Consider the following 16,183-nt stretch of genomic DNA (forward strand, 5'->3'; position numbering starts at 1 on the left):
GTAGATAGTCCTGGCAGCATCAGTCTGAGGTGAATTTTAGTGAAATTTGTCAAATATAGTAGAGAATTAGTATGGAAATATCATATATTGAACAAGAGGTTTCTCTTGCTGCACAAGTGACAATTTGAGAGCTTGTCCCCAGAAGCCCTGCACAGCCCAGGGTGTCACTCGGGCTGTTCCCTGGTTGCAGGCATAAAATACACTCAAATTTCAGTTTCAGTGCTCTGGATCAATGGCATCATGAAAAATGTGCAGGAAGGGCTTCCTTCCCTGTCCCTGAATTTCCTATTTGTGATCAAAACGAGAAACACCTTTCCCCAAAGCACTTATCCATGTTCTGGATTCAATCTCTTCGTTTCTCCAGTCAACAAGAAGATGGGAAGAGCCAGAATTCCCTTGGGATTAATGTTTTCGTGCCATTCGCAGTCTAAGAGCCTTCTCTGAAGTATTGTTTGGTCAGTAAAAAGATCCTTAGAAAACTTAAAGGGGAGTTTGAACTGGACCCTGGGTCTTTTGGGCAGGTACCCAACCCACCAGGCAGGCAGGGCAATATGCATGTAACAAGGAATTCTTACTTCTGATTAAAAGCACGTCCTATTAGTAAATAAAACCCATATAATTCAGAAATTAGCCCTTCTGAGGGAGAGTGCCAAGGTCTTTGGGGTGTCAGAAATACGGCACTGGTTTGAGGCACTGGTTTTTGAGGCAGTGGTTTCTGGGACACTGGGTGACAGAGAGAGGGGAGCAGGGGGGTCGTGGAAGAGGGGCCACAGGGGAGGCAGAGGTGGTGCTACACAGACAGGAAGGGAAACTGGGGGGGCTGCACTTCCAGACCCCCCGGAGGTCAGTGCACATCCTAGAACGACGTTCCCCGGCAGAGCTGCGCTTTGCAAGAGCCGCTTTCGCTCGAGAATCAAAAGCCCTGAGAGGCTTTCAATATTTGCTTGTATTTCACTTCATCAGGAAGAGAGGGAAGAGGGAAAAAGAAAGGAGCAGGATGCCCAAATTACGTAATCCAACGTGGGCAGAAGGGTTCGATTGTGTGAGACAAAGGAGAGCTCTTGGCACAGGTGACTGATCGTCCCCTGGGTTAAGGCACCTGCCTTCAAATGAACTCGCTTCTCCTCTAATCCATGAGATGGCATTTCCTGAGCTCCTGCTTCCCTGGGTTGCTGTTGCCTGCTCCAGAGTCCACTGCTCTGAACACCACAAACAGAGCAGGAAGGAGGGAGGAATCTGTCAGTCCAAGAGGTGTGATGGCCTCTTGCTTTGCAAACCTGTTGTATCCTCAGGTCTTCACGAAAGGATTGGAGGGAGGAGTCTGTTCTGGAGGGTTTGCCCACGCTCTGATGCTCCCTGTGCTCACAGAGCTGTCTGGGTTTCTGAGTGGAACATGCTTCCAAACATCTCCTAAAGGGCACAGAAGACACACAGGGTTAGGGCTGGTGCCGTGGCACAGACCCACCCACCCAGCTCAGCATTGTTCAGTCCCTCAGGGAAACACCACCAGAACCCCCAGTCCTTCCCATCCCTTCTCCAGGAGGGAAAGCTGGTGGTGGGAGTTGCTCTGCCTCCAGCTGTGCATGGATAGCATAGCAAAGGTCAACACTGGAACAGATCTCCCCCCAAGACCCAAATGTGAGTGCAAGTCAATGTGTCATTAATAAAATTTGTGCTGAAAAACTTGACCAATGATCCTTTTTTTTTGGGTGTGAGCTAAACCTGATTCTCCAAGTTGCCCCCAGTGTGTGGAGACCACAGGTCTGACTGTGAACCTGAGCTGTGTGGCCCAGAATGGATTAAAGGATTCCCTGTGGGGTAACCTACCTGCTGCTCATCCAGGTGCCTGCCAGAGCTCCTCAGGACAGGGACTTAAAGTCATAGTTGCAATTAACTTTCCAAAGCATTGCAGTTACCTGCAGTTTGCCCAGCAATGGCTCAGGGGAGTTCCTGTCTAATCAATCCCAAACATGACTTCTGATTTCCACCTTAAACCCGTGGCTGAGGTGAGCCCTGGCACTAGAACTCACCTCCTCCAGGTTCTTGAACTCTGCACTGCTTTCATCCACAGACTCGTCAGAGATGGACAGCTCTGTCTGGTTTGGCCTCTGTGCAGGGAAGAATCGAATCCACAAATTACCAGGGTCAAAAGGAATAAAAATAATGACTAACCCAGGCTCAAAACATCACACATGCTCCGATGGAAATGCCCAGGAGAAGGGGCACAGGAGGAATCCTGCTCCATTTGTTTATCTCCTGTGACCAAGCTGGCATTGACATATCACTCTGCCCAGATATGAGATACCTTAACTTGTTCTTGTGAGATAATTGGCTCCCACTGCCCTGATTCCAACTAAATTACCACACAATAAACCAACCCCTGTTTGGGGAAAGAGCCTGTCTGACACTGTGCTGTCAGAATGTGCCACCTTCCTGCCTTGGCCTTTTCTCCTCCCAACCCAGGGAGAGTTCATGGATGCTGGGATCATTCCTGGATGGGTGAATCTGCTTTGCCTTCATTTCTGAGGGCCAAATTCTGCCTCTGTGTGCAGCTGCCTGTTCCACCCAGCGCCAAACTGAGGCCACAGTGCTGGAACAGCTCTTCTGGCTTCTCCAGGACGGGACAACATTCATCTCTCAGCCAAGGGTTTGTTATAAGACATTTACACTTTTGGATTCCTGGGGAAATCCATTCAGTCAGTAGGTGCTTGGCCTGTACACAACAACTAGGACATGAAATATTTTGTTGGATTTAGGCATTTGCCACTTGAGATAAACAGGAGGCTTTATCAGTTGCAGTAGCAATTTGTTATTCAGCCTGTAAACCTGATAAGGAGAGTCCTGTGAGCTGGGAAAGCCTGTGGAGCAAATTTACCTCTTCCAAGATGGGTGGGTGGACAACTTCTTTGATATTTGCCTGTGCAAACAAAACAGCATCGTGGATGGTCAGGAAGATGTGACTTCGGTCCAGGCCTCCTTCCTCAAAGACTCCACCTGTGCTGATGTCACTGTACACCTGGGCTGGAGAGAGGGAAAGGCATGTGAATGAGGAGGAAAGCAAAGGAGGAAGCCTTTGAGGGTGTCTGTGGCTGGCAGTGGCCTCTGAGCTGAGGCAAGGCTGGGGTGCATGGGGAAGAAGCAGGTTTGCTGCAGAAATGAGTGTAGGGATCTATTTTGTTCTCCGTTTTTGGAGATGTTCCAGCCATGTCACTTCCCAAATGAAAGGGCTGATTTCATACATAGAGAACAGTGTTTCTCTTCCCTTTCTTCTGTTCTCTTCTCTCCTCTGTTCTGGTCTGTCCAACAAAAGGCTGACATCTCACACGGTTTGCATAAAGAACACAAAAAAGTTCTCCTGTCTGTCAGGAGCACAGAAATGGGGGAAGATCACGTGGAAATGTGTTCTTTGTGGATTCTTACCCTGCACATTTGCCAAGAACACTTTAATCCCAATCTTCTGGTAACTGGAACACAACTAGAAGGGATGAGAGGGGAGAGAAAGGATTAATAAGACTGCTGCTCCAGCTTTTCTTAATACATAAAGTCTTATATCAGGGCTTTACATGTTCTGGGGATGCTAAAGGAGAAAAGCACACAAACCTATTGAGGCAGGTAAACCCCTTTTATCAGAGATGCCCAAGGAAGTAGAAGGCCCTGCAGCTTGGCTTTGTTTGTAGTGCAGAACTAACCTTGCTCAGAGCTTTTGTGCCCATGAGGTCGACAAAACACACCCCGCTCATGTCCAGGATGATGGTGTGAAAGCTGATGTAGGGCGGTGCTGTCAGCACAGGGTCAACATCTGCCCTGGGCATGACACTGAAGGTGCTTCCCTGCAGGGTGGTGGTGCTGCCCAGGTCCCTGGAGCTCTGCACCTGCCCGGCACCGTTGGCAGGGGGACGGAAGGTGACGTAGGAGATGCTGGCGCCGTTGGCAGTCGTCTGGTTGTTGTTGGTATCTGTTGGAGAGGTGCTTTCAAAGTCCTTCTGGAGCTCTTGCAGAGACAAGGTCTGCAGCAAATCAGAAATGCAGAGTCAGGGCAGGGCACAGCTGCCAGCACAGGCTGAGAGGTGACAGGTGAATGTGCCTGTGTCCACTGGCATGAGGTGTTTTAATCTGGGATGACTCCAACCTGGTCCTAGACTGAGTGTCCCTTGGGGCTGGAGTTCGTTAGATTAATTTGGCATGATTCATCTTCACCAGCTCCAAAACTGCTCAGCGCTGCAAACCAAGTGGAGCTGGGGTGACTGGAAAATGGGCTGTGAAAGGGCACTTTGGAACTGAAATGCTGACGCAGGTGCATCATCAGAGAAGGATGAGAAGCCTGGTTTCTACCAAATTGTTCACCATGTTTCCACTCTAGCTATCTCTGTGGCTTTCTCGCTCCCAGGCATTCCCAGTCCTCCTGCATCTTAAGGTTTTGACTGCTGGGAGGAGTGGAGATGTGGGCGGGGAGGAAAGGAGGTGAGAGGTGGTGAATGTGGCCAGGAAGAGAATGCAGAAAATCCTATGCCAAGGGGAGCTGTTTGATGGGGACTTGGGATTTTATTCATCAACACGGGAACCTGACCTGAGTTACCTTGTTCTGCTTCAATAAGAATTTCGGGAGCTTCGTTGGTGGCTGTGCTGTCCCCTTCTCCTGCCGCTTCAGATACTTCTTCCTGGCCAAGTACACTTTCCCAGGATCCACCCCAGTCTGTTGGAAAGAAAGAGTTCTCTTTGAAAAAGCCTGTTCAGACCCATAGTCAGGGGCTTTCCTGGTATTTCCCAGTCTGTGGCACCAGCTGTACACCGGGGTGAGATGATCCTGATGGCAACCAAACATCTTCAGCAACTCGGGGTACCTGCACGTGCAGGGAGGAGAGACTTGCAGTAGCAGGATGCCCCTGTTTTGGCAGAGCTTGGAGGAGGATACCTTCCAGGGTTCAGGTATAACCTCTCAAATGAGCTCTGCAAACAGTCCTGAAGCTCAGGGAGAAGAGGATGGAAGAGTAAAGGATGGATGTGACCATCTGTCACGATCATCCATGGCTTAATTATCTCCATGCAGCAATCCAGGAAAGAGCAAGGGCCATTTGGGATTGGCTGCAGGCAGAAATTTGTCAGGGCATCACTCACCTTGGCTATGACCTTCTCACGGAATATCTCTGAGTTGGCAAAATACAGAGGTGAGCAATAGGTCACAATTTTAATCCCATTAACCTCGTGTACCTGCAACAGAGACAAGAGCTCAGACCAGGCCTGGGTACCAGTGGCAAACAAGGAACAGCACTTTCCCTGAGGATGCTTTATCTTCACCTTACCTTGTTGTAGGATTTGGGATTCTTGTAGATGTCAGTGGAAGTCACTTGGCCCAGGGCAGAACCGTTCCGGCTGCAGGAAAGAAGGGATCAGCATTAGAGTGAACGGTGCAGGGGAAACAAACTCCTTTGATTCACATTCCACACCAGGATTTGAAAATTTGCTTTATGAAAATACATTTCATCCCTGCAGAGTCCACAGGGGAAAAAAAAAAAAAAAAAAAAAAAAAGACTCAGCAGTTTGAGATCCCAGACTGGGAAATGTTAATAAAGAGGCTTTGATGGATTAAAAAGGGTGTGAAAACTTCCCACCGGCCTCTGCACATGCACAGGGCTCGCTCCTTTGATGAGCAGGACTTTCTGCTGGGAGCTGTGCAGGGTGAAGTAAATACCCCGAGACTTCCCCTCGCCTTGGGATGTGCACGGGAGCGGGAATGCAGGCAGTAAATTAGCGCCTGCCATTCCTGTTTGCACATTCCGGGGAGGACACCTGCACTCCCCCGGGCTCCTGCCGCGCGTTCCTTCCAGACACGGGCCAGAGGTCGGTTATAAACCCCTGTATTCTGCCCCTGGGAGGTTTTGCTGTCTCTTGTCGCTGCGCTGGTACTCACAACTGGGTATGGAAAACCACGACCAGCACGGAAAATCCCACGCCCACCGCGACTCCGTAGGGAAGGCTCAGGAAGAAAGCGGAGAGGAAGCTCACCAGCCACACCAGCTGCAGGGAGAGAAGAGCGTGGCAGGTCATTTCACTCTGCCAGGGATGGATGGAAAACGGCCCTGTGCTGATATCCCAGACTCCCAAAACCACATAGGATTGATAGACCAAGACTTGAATCCTCCAGAACCCGAATTCTCCGGTTTTTTGCGTGTTTTTGTGCGGAACATCCTTGCTGGGAAGTTTGCCAGGAGCCCCAGTTTCTCAGGCGTAAATGCAGCCAGTGTGTTTCTTCTGCACGAACACACTGCTCGTTCCATCCGAAAAAGTATCAGCCTGGCTAGCCCAGGAAAGGCTCCTGCAGATCACACCATCTGCTCTCAGCCCCAAGAAGCTCCTGCTGGCAGTCAGAGCATTTCAGAAGGAATCAGCATCTCCCCGAAAACCTCCTGAGCAACCTGCTATAAATGGCCCAGCCACAGAGCAGGTCTGATGGCCAAGTATGACAGAGCACCCCAAAACCTGCTTCACCTCCAGCTCAGAGCTCTGACATCTGTCATTTTTATGTGTTAGCGCTTGAGCAGCTCCTTCCACATGACATTAGTCCTGCCCCAGCTCATAAACTTGCCCTCTGAGAATCATTATGAGGTTATTTTAATCCCATCCTCAAGACTAATGAAACCTGACTTTGACCTTGGACAAGTCAGAGTAACTGATGACTTCAGCCTCCTCATTTATATGGATTGTGTATATAAATGGCAGGGAAGGGCTTCCCACCATCCAGGCTTCGTGCTGGGCTCTATCTGTGGAGTTAGTTGTCCTGAAACACAACCAGCTTTAAGGTGAGGAACACCAGTGGCCTGACAACACCCAGAATCAGTGTTCCCCATTTTGGGACAGGACACTGAATCTAGTTCAAATTCCAAGGAGATTAAGGTCAGGGGAATCCTGTTCACTCCACTGGCATCTGCCTGGTCCCTGCTCTCCCTGCACCAATCTCCAGGCAGCACCAAGCACCTCCACTCAGTCCACCATCCCCTCAGGGGTCTGCTCAGGCTTTGGCCTGGGGTCTCTAAGCCCATGGGATCGGTCTGTGCTCCCCTGTGTGAGCTCTGGTAAAGGGCAGTAACTTCACTGCCCTCACATGAACTGCCAGAGCCGACAGACCTTCCATCCCACCCACCAGCATCAGCAGAACCTGCTCAGAGATGTGCTCAAATTGCCAACCCATCCCTCCTCCAGCACCTGTTTGAACAGTATTTTGGGAAAGCTCTTAAAGACTCAGGTCAGCCCCTCTGGACTCCTGATTCCTCCGATAAGGGGGTTTGTCGGGACCTGACAGGATATTGGCTCAGTGTCCACACACACCACTCAGCCGTGGGAGTCCTGTTCAAACACTGTCTTTTTATGTCAGACATTTCCAAATTCCGTTCTCACTCCCCCGCACCCCCTGCCTGGGTTTATACATCAACCAGTGCCTGGAGTCCTTATCACTGTGAAGGGCTCTCCTCACCCTGGAGGGCTATTGTGTGAGTTTTTAAGTCATGACTCCCAGATATTGAGCAGGGCCGGTTTGGCTAGTTCTGGGCAAACAGGCTCCCGCAGTTGATTGGCATTTAAACACAGCAGGTAATAGTTCAGGCCTCTCTGATATGTGCTCTGAGCACCAGGGTGCTCAGCTGGCCAGGACAGGCTCCGGGACCTCGTTGGTGAGGGGTTGGAAGTACCATCACACTGAGAGAGCAAAACCCACCTCCTGCAAGGGATTCACACCCCTAAATGCCCCCCAGAACCTGCTGGTCCTGCCCAGGCCCCACACAGCCCTGGGCTGGGCTGCCAGGCGAGGCAGGTGATGCCTCCCACCACCCCAGGCACTCACGCAGTCCAGCTTGCTCTTCTTCCACAGGTAGAAGGGATCAGCCAACTGCTTGAGGGAGTTTTTCAGGTTCACTGCAATGAGGGCTCCCAGGACAGACTGTGGAGGAGAGGAGATGGTGTCAGCCAGGATGTGGATGTGCCATGTTTGGCAGCAGATGCTTTCTGCAGCATCTGCCTTCCTTGGTCCAGATCCCACAAGGAAACGGGGAAGGGTGATGCTCACAAAGATCTTGCCTGAATCTAAGCAGAGTATTTTAGACTATTCTCTGACTGTAATTTAGACTGTTGTTTAGACTTCTATTTGCCCAGAGAAGCTGTGGCTGCCCCATCCCTGGAAGTGCCCAAGGCCAGGTTGGACGGGGCTTGGAGCAACCCGGGATAGTGGAAGGTGTCCCTGCCCATGGCAGGGCATGGAATGAGATGAGCTTTAAGGTCCCTTCCAACCCCATCCATTCCATGATTCTGTGATTCTTGCTTCCAGAGGCTCAGTGCAGGGGGGTCTCCGGGCCAGGAACAAACCCCCTCCCATGCTGCAGTTTGCATGAGGGTTTTTTTGGAGCCAGACTGCGCCTTCTCTTGGGTGTGTGGAGCCTGTGTCGCAACGGCCGCTTGCACAGATGTTTGTGTTACCTTTGGAAGAGGTTTCAGGTAGATTCCCAGAGACAACATGGTCACCATAACCACCAAGGCCACAAAGAAACTTGCCACCTTCAGAGAGGAGAGAAATCACTTCAGCGAACAGCAATGTCTCCCCAAACTCCCCAGGGGTCTTTCTCCTCCTGCTGCTGCAGCCAAGGGCACAACTGGTCACTGCAGTATTTTCTGTGAGCAGATGATTGCCTCTGAAAATAGGCAGGATTTTGAAGATCTCACAGATAACCACAAACTTCCCTCACTGGTAGCTCTGAGAGCCAGGCTGGGAATGCAGATTGACAGCTCTACATCTGTGACCAATCCAAAGAACCACCCAGGGAACAATATGGGGTTGGAGAGGGAGGAAATTCTCCTTTAGCAACAACAATGTGGAGCACTCGAATGTGAAGCTTCTCCAGACCTGCAGAGCCACGTCAGGCTGGCAAAGCACGTGGCAGCTCAAGGGTTTGTGCTCAAGGAGGGTCATGTAGGGAAGAGAGGAGGAGGAGGAGGAGGAAGAGGAGGAGGAGGCACTAACTTGGGATTTTGCTCCTGCCCCATCCACGGCGAGAGTGACAGAGAGAGCACAGCAGATCACGTGGATTTTGAAGAAGGATCCAAAGAAGTTGCTGCAGCCCAGGGCCAGCATTTCCTGCGGAGATGTGGAATATGGTCATCACAAAGAACAGCAGCCCGTCCTGCCAACATGTGTGAGCAGCCAGGAGACCAGGTGCCTGAGTCTGGGGTCTGTGTGGCCAGGGAAGGGCCCTGGGTTCCCTGCAGTGTGTCCCAGACCCTTTCCTTTCAGTAAGAGCTGGGATGGGTTCTGGTATAGCAGGGAAACCTGGAAGCACAATTCCACATAAACACGTTGTCATCTGTTGACACACTAAGGGCAGGGCTCCATGTGGTATGTGTGGCTGTTATTGAAAGCTGCCACTGTGCCAGTGATGACAAAAGAGGATTATTTAATGTCCTGCCTCCCACAGTATCTGGGTGACACACCAGGAATCCAGGTCTTTCTCTGCTCACTGAGAAATACATGTGCCTGTTGTGCTCCAACAACCTGCCAAAAAGGCCGTCTGTGCCAGCAGAACCCCCGGGTCTGGAGGGAGAGCAAGGCAGCAGAGCTCAGCTTAAGGCTCCCTTCCCACTTCCAGGCTCTCTGCAGCTCAGTGGAGATGTGTGTGCCGTGTCCTTTTGCCCCCACGTGGCACTGTGCCACCTGAGCCTGCCAGCGAGGGGGAGCAGCTCGTCCGGTTGGAGCGCGGCACGGCCGAGCGCTTCTCCCATTCACGCCGGGAGGTTTTCCCTTCACGCCTGAGAGCGAGAGGAGCAGTCCCTGCCCGCGCCTCCCAGCCCGAGCGTTACCTGGTTGGGGTCCACGTCGTAGCCGTGCTTGGCTGCCAGAGTCCTCCCCATGGCCAGGTTGATCACGTAGCCCACGATGGCGAGCGAGAAGGCCGTGCCCACCATGTCCTTCCACTTGCTCACCAGGGGCAGGGTGGGCTCTGGGAACCTGCACTCAGAGCAGAGTTGTGACGTGAGTGTCTGTGGGTGAGGAGCTGGTGTGCTCAGGAATGACATAACCCATGTCTGCGCCGTGCACAGCTCGAGTGGGTGGTGGGGGTTGTGTCACAGTGCTGCCTGACAGTCCTGGAAGGGGACTGTCACACAGCGGGGAAGAGTGAGGTGTTTTCCAGGTTGCAGGAGGAGGAGGAGGAAGGAAAACTGTCTGGAAGGTGAGTCAGAGCTGCACAGGCTCTTACCCCATACTGATCTTCCCGACGATTGGCATGCCGTACTTCTCGGGCATGTTAAAGCTGCCAGAGATTGCAGTTGCAACTATTACCTGAAAGGCAATAAAGAGAATAAAGAGCAGTGAGCGAGCAGGGAGAGCTGAGCTGGCTCAGAGCACTAATCTTGCTGTGCTCCCGGGGCTGGCACAATAAAATCACCACCAAATTTGGGCGAGGAGAGAACAGTCCCAGCAGGAGTTATGTTCCCCATCCCCCGGATGCAGGTACAGCCTAACAGGGATGAGCTGGGAGTCAGAGGTGTCCTGCATGAGGATGGCCCAATTTCTGACCCCAAGCCACGTCATATTCACTGTGTAGACACTCTACATGATGGGTCTGCTGTGAGCAGCAGGGCTGGGAGGGGCGGGGAGGGTCTGAGGGACAGCCTGGGTGTCACTTACAATGATGATCTCCATGGGGATGGGCATCCGGATCTTCTTCATGTACTTGAGGTTGAGCTCCTTGACAATGATCAGGAGCACAGCACTGACCAAGGCATAGACCAGGGAGGCCAGGTTGGTTTTGGGCAGACCTTTACAAATGTCAATGAATGTCTAAAGGGGAGAGAAGAGGAGAAGGTGTCACGGGGAACCAGAGGCTCTGGGCAACATGGGCAGCACAGCAGAGAGAACTTGTCACCATAATCACTGCAAACACCCTGAGATGGGAGGGGAGATGAGATGGGATGAGATGGGATGAGAAAAGTGCTAGAAGCTTCTCTGAGGGATCAGCCACCAGCCCTGGGCCTGTGCTGGTGGTTAAATGCAGTTCTGCCTGCATCAGTGGAGGATGCATCCATGGAAGATACAGGAAATCCAGGGAATGGGCAAACCTGCTCATGGGGGAAGTTTCTTTTGCTAATGATTGTAAATGTAAAGCACTGTAAATGTAAACACAGTTCACATTCTCCCCAAATCCCAGCCCCATTTAATGATTTCTTATTGGAAACTCTCAAACAGGGGCTCACCAGGGGCAGGGTGGGCTCTGGGAACCTGCCCTACAGGGCAGCAGCAGGGTGTGCAGGGCAGGGCTGGTGGATGGATTCCCCTTCCCTCCGCCCTTCCCTTCTCTCCAAGCCCCCCCTTTCCCTCAGGGGGGTCTCAGTGATGCCTGAGGGGTGGTGGAAGGTGTCTGCCCAGAGCACCCACTTACGTAGACGATAGCTAAGGGCCCGGTGTAAGACGGGACTGTCAAGCCGAAGACGTACTTGAGCACGGAGATGAGGATCTGCAGCCCCGCCGCCGTCATGAAGCCCCTGATGAAGGACTCGGAGAGGTAGATGGCAACAAAGCCAAACTGCACAAATCCCAGGCACAGCTAGAGGGTGGGACAGACGAGGTGCCATCAGAACCGTGACAGCCCCAAGTGTCCCTTTGGCACCGGTGTGGACAGAGGAGGAGGAGGACGGAGCATCTCCCACGGGTGTTTCCTTGCAGGTTATTGGATGGACAGATCCCCCCCCTCTGGAGGGGGACAGATCCCCCCCGGCCCAGCTGCCCCACAGGGTTTTGGAGGGGATGATCCCCCCTGGGGTGGCACAGGGACAGCAGCTCCAGGGCAGTGACCCCTTGGCAGGCAGAGCTCCTGCATCCAGGACAGGGCTGGGCCACCTCTGGCTGCGGGGACAGCAGGGACTCTTAGGAACAGCCTCTTCCCAAAGTTTGGCACAATATCCGGGGGATTTTGGTGGGACCCAGCCAGACTGAACAGCTGCAGAGGTGCAGAGGTGTCAGACAGGCTGCTCCCTCCCACACAGCCACGGGCTGGGCTGTCCTGGAGCAGGGATGGGGAGAGGAGAGCTGCAGGGTGCCACCACTGGCTGCCATCCTGCCCTCACCGTGTGGAGAATTTCACACCGAGACCAAAGCAGGGATGGCATCCCCCCAAACCCCTGTTTTGAGGCATCCCACTGAGAAGTGGGGCCTTTTCCAGCATCTGCTGCCACCATCCCTGCTCCAGGGAGAGCTTGGCTGGCTCCCCGCGGGTCAGAGGACGCAGCAGGGGTGGTGCAGCAAGTCCTTACCTGTATGATGGCTGTCAGGCAGGCTAAGGTGGCAGAGATCTCCAGCCTGGCCGCCTCCAGGGCCGTGGTGTTCACACTGGTCTCATTGGTGGTGTGGTTGAAGTACTGGAAGTCCGACTCCGGAGCCAACTCATTGCAGATGTTGCCAACAATAATGCTGATGACAGCAAAGGTACCTGCAGCACAAGACAGTGAGGTCAGGAGCTCTCTCTAGGGAGCATCCTGTCCTGGAAGGCGCTGGGGCAGGTTGGGCTCTGCAGACTGAGTCACCCAGCCCATCACCAGCCCCACAGAGGGATGTGGCCACGGTTCAGTGGGGTCAGATCCTGCTGTGCAGCCAGAATCAGGCATCCCACAAACCCCTGACAGACCAAACAGCCCCATTCTGGGACACACTGAGTATTCCCAGCCAGTATTTAACTGTTTTGTGCAGACAGTCGCTCTGCAGACTCTTACCTGGGACCATCTGATGGATTCCCCCGAGGAAGAAGTATGGCACCAAGGGGAAGAAGGAGGAGTAGAGCCCATTGACAGGAGGCAGATTGGCCAGGAGAGCAAAGGCCATCCCTGGAAAACACAAGGGAAATGGGCACTGCAAAGAAATATAGGAACAACCAGGTTGGAGGTAGAGTTTGGGTTTATACATGTCAGCAGGAGAGGCAGGAAACCCTCCCAAACTGGGCATCGGCATCGTCTGCAGACCTTCAACTGGCAAACTGGTCCTCCCTTTTGGAGACCCAGACAGTCATCACATCTCACCTTGTGGCACTTGAATCGTCCCAGCACTGAGCCCACCGAGGACATCAGGCAAAATATAGTCCTTAATTTTATACTTGGGAAGCCACACGAGTATCGGGAACAGGCGAAAGAGGGTGAGTTTGAATCTGGAAGCCGAACACCTGAAGGAGATATAAAAAATAAAAGCAAATAAGTAAAGAAGGGAGGAAGCAAGGGAGCTGGGAAGTGAACAAGGAAGGATCTTCCCAGGCCTGTCTCAACCTTTCTCCCTCACCAAATTCTGAGCCCAGAGTTTGGGGCACTTCCCTTCCCTACAAGGCCAAGATTCTCGTGGTTAATTAGCTGTACACACGGTGGAGGGTTATTATGGGGACCTTCCTCATATAGTGAGAGGTCCCCAATGCTGCCACAGCTGGAACCTGCAAAGAATGAAGCATTTAGCTCCCCGATATCCTGCTCCCCTTCAGACAGGGGATAGGTGAGCTGTGGGGAGGAAACACAGCTCAGAGATTCATGGGACAGTTGCACAGAGCCAAAGATGAACTTTTTCAGGTGCTTGGTCACAAAAAAACCTCCAAGCATATCTGAAAAAAGAAGATTGTTTCTGGATTGACACATGCAACATCTCACATTTCTTCTTGCTAACGTGCATGTTTATTCTTTCCTGTATTACTGCCTTCCTTTTTTCCAAGGAAGGAAGATAGATTTCCAGGAAATGTATTAGCAGGGTTATTCATCTTTATTTGCATGATTATAAACCTTTCTTTAAGTTGGTATTGGTTTTGATCAGGAAGCTGATAAAAGGAAAATACAGATGAAAAGCTTAAAAAAAAAATCCACATGCCAATACCCACACCACCAATTGTACTCTTTTCACTATTCAAAAAAAACACTTCTGGAAACAGAACCCCAAATCCCAAATGCACTTAGTGCAAACTCTTCTGCTGATTTGCCTTCCAACCCAACAGTGAAAAGAGCCACCAGTTTCACTTGCTTCAGTACAATTTGCATTTCTCCCATGCCCTTTCATCCATCAAAACCCTGAAGACCACGGAGAAGGCTTCCCAGGATAAAAATGGGAACTACCTCCCCAGGTCTGAGTTATACCCCAACTCCAGACTAAATCTACCTTTACCCCAGCTGTAGCATTCTCTGTTACCTGAAAAGGCTTCTCAGCTTTTCCCCAATGGGGTAAGTTCTGGCTTTCTTCTCAAACTCCTCGTCGAAGAGGCTGACGGAGTACGCGGGGCGGTCCACGACATAGCGAGGCCTGGCCTGGCTCATCTCTGGGTCATTAAAGTTTTTCCCAGAAAAAAAAAAAAAGGAGAAAAAAAGCAAAGCCAAGAATGTGAGTGGAGCTGGCCCCACCTGCAGTATAACAGACCGGACACCTCCAGCGTCTGGGAGCCCTCCCCGAACTTCTCCACCCTAAATAGTTTCCCTGTGGCGCAGAGGCAGGTCCTGGGAGTGGCTTCTCCCAGCTCCAGGGGCTGCTGCTCCTGCACAGGGAGCTTTACCAGCTCCTGGGAGGTGATGCTAATGAGTGATACCATGCAAAGGGGACAGAGCCATCCTGGATTGCCTGGCACGGAGGGTTTTAGCAGCTCTTTGGAAGTTGATGTTAACGAGTGATGCCGTGCAAAAGGGATCCAGCCGGTCCTGGATTGCCTGGCAGGCGAGCAGGGATGTTAATCTTGGCTCTGCCAGCATCTGCCTTTTTGCCTGGGGCGAGTCACTTGACCTTTCTCATGCCTCAGTTTCACCATCGGTGGGGCTGCCAAGACTTTGCAAGGCCGGGCAGCCCTGGCACGGTTTGCAGTGGGAGATACTGGCACCACGATCAAAGGCTGTTTCCATCCAAGGTGTTCCTGCCACACTGCCCAGTCCCATTGGCATTCCACAGCCTTCCCAATCCTCTCCCGCCGTGAGAGGCTGTGGATGAGTCCTTGGTTTACTCTAGGAAGTGATGTGCAGAGAGATAACTGTTGCTAATTCATTTCAGTGATGAAGATGCCAAAACATCTGGGCAGACTAGTCCTGCCCCGTATCTGGGTCTCACCAGAGAGATGATGAACTCAAGAGAACCCTTATTTTACTATTGCCAGCCATGCCTGGGAAGAGGGGAGAATCATCCCAAACTGGCCAGGCTGGGAGGGGAGGGAGGAAGTGGTCAGATATAAAACAAGGATCTTGGTAATTATTTGTGGTTTGGCCTGTATCTAAGTGGGTCATTGCCCAACACAGGAGGAGAAGAGGGGGTGGAAAAAGCTGATGATTCAGGCAGGAGAATGTATCAAGAAACAACATCCAGGTTGCTGAGAGCTTAAGGAGTGATCTGAATGTCCCAGAACCTCTTCCCCCTTGTACTGCTGATCTCAGTGCTCACCTTGACACCGAGTTCCACGGAACCTGAATGAGCAAAGTGGGACTGATGCCAGTCCTTGCTGACGAGCAGCTGCCTCAGAGCTGGGAGACATGAGCACTGTGTAGCAGAGTGGCCCAGCAGACCCGGGCAGGGAGGAAAGTATGATGCAGGCAGCCGAAACTTTGGGGAGGATTTAGGTCAACAGAATCATTATGCAAATGAGAGCTAATGGCTTTTAGAAAAAGGGAGGTCATCAACCCCACTCCTTTAGACATCACAGGGGCAATCAAGTGCACTTTGCTGTAAAACAGCTCCAGCAATGGGGTGTTTTCCAGGCTCTGATCTGTTCTGGAGGGACAGCTCCGGGAAAGAGGAGGCACATCCCTCTTCCTGCAGTACCAGGTGCCCGATCCAGTGCCCTCTGCAGGCATGCTCACACTGGCATCCCTGCTGCTCCTTTTCACCTGGGGATACCTTTCTAAGGGCCATGACAAGCTTTACCTTTGGAGGATTGGTGCAGGCCGAGACTAGGCAGTGTCCTAGGCTCTTCCCAGCCTCTACACTCGTGCCAAAAGCCTCTCTGATGAACAGTCATTCAGCTTTCCCACATCTGCATGTCTTGTCCCTGCCTGCCGATCCCATGGCTGAGCAGGTTCCCAGCCTGTCTCCCAGCCCCACAGCTCTGCTCTGAATTTCCAGTTCTCCCTTGTGAGTATTTTGTAGCCCAGGTCCAGACTCAGCAACAGCTTCTCGGGGGTGATAAACCCACCTGAGGTTCTGGTGCAGGAAGCC

The 16,183-nt window shown here is 52.1% G+C and overlaps 1 protein-coding gene across 1 annotated transcript; it reads right to left on the bottom strand.

Moving 5' to 3' along the window:
* Positions 1-877: 877 nt before the first annotated feature.
* On the bottom strand, positions 878-14,310 carry SLC26A9 (solute carrier family 26 member 9). The gene is made up of 20 exons (XM_027743003.2): positions 14,186-14,310; positions 13,048-13,187; positions 12,745-12,855; positions 12,289-12,464; positions 11,418-11,582; positions 10,667-10,819; positions 10,236-10,318; positions 9,838-9,985; positions 9,005-9,118; positions 8,464-8,541; positions 7,835-7,930; positions 5,909-6,015; positions 5,301-5,370; positions 5,116-5,208; positions 4,577-4,693; positions 3,690-4,007; positions 3,421-3,475; positions 2,876-3,021; positions 2,031-2,108; positions 878-1,410 (listed from the first exon to the last, which is right to left on the bottom strand). Exons 1-20 carry the CDS (start codon positions 14,308-14,310, stop codon positions 1,363-1,365), a joined length of 2,421 nt encoding a protein of 806 aa, XP_027598804.2. The 3' UTR covers positions 878-1,362.
* Between the last annotated feature and the right edge of the window lie 1,873 nt (positions 14,311-16,183).

The sequence above is a fragment of the Pipra filicauda genome, unplaced genomic scaffold, assembly GCF_003945595.2.
Source record: "Pipra filicauda isolate LSUMZ 115617 unplaced genomic scaffold, ASM394559v2 scaffold599_size242720_pilon, whole genome shotgun sequence".
In the NCBI taxonomy this organism is placed as follows: domain Eukaryota; kingdom Metazoa; phylum Chordata; class Aves; order Passeriformes; family Pipridae; genus Pipra; species Pipra filicauda.

Excerpts from the sequence above, each read along its gene's own strand:
- SLC26A9 (XM_027743003.2), bottom strand. The coding sequence starts at position 14,310 with ATGAGCCAGGCCAGGCCTCGCTATGTCGTGGACCGCCCCGCGTACTCC. Across the intron at positions 7,931-8,463 it reads ACCTGAAACCTCTTCCAAAG|TCTGTCCTGGGAGCCCTCAT; the intron begins GTAACACAAACA and ends TCTCCTCCACAG. Across the intron at positions 4,694-5,115 it reads GTGAGAAGGTCATAGCCAAG|ACTGGGGTGGATCCTGGGAA; the intron begins GTGAGTGATGCC and ends TCTTTCCAACAG.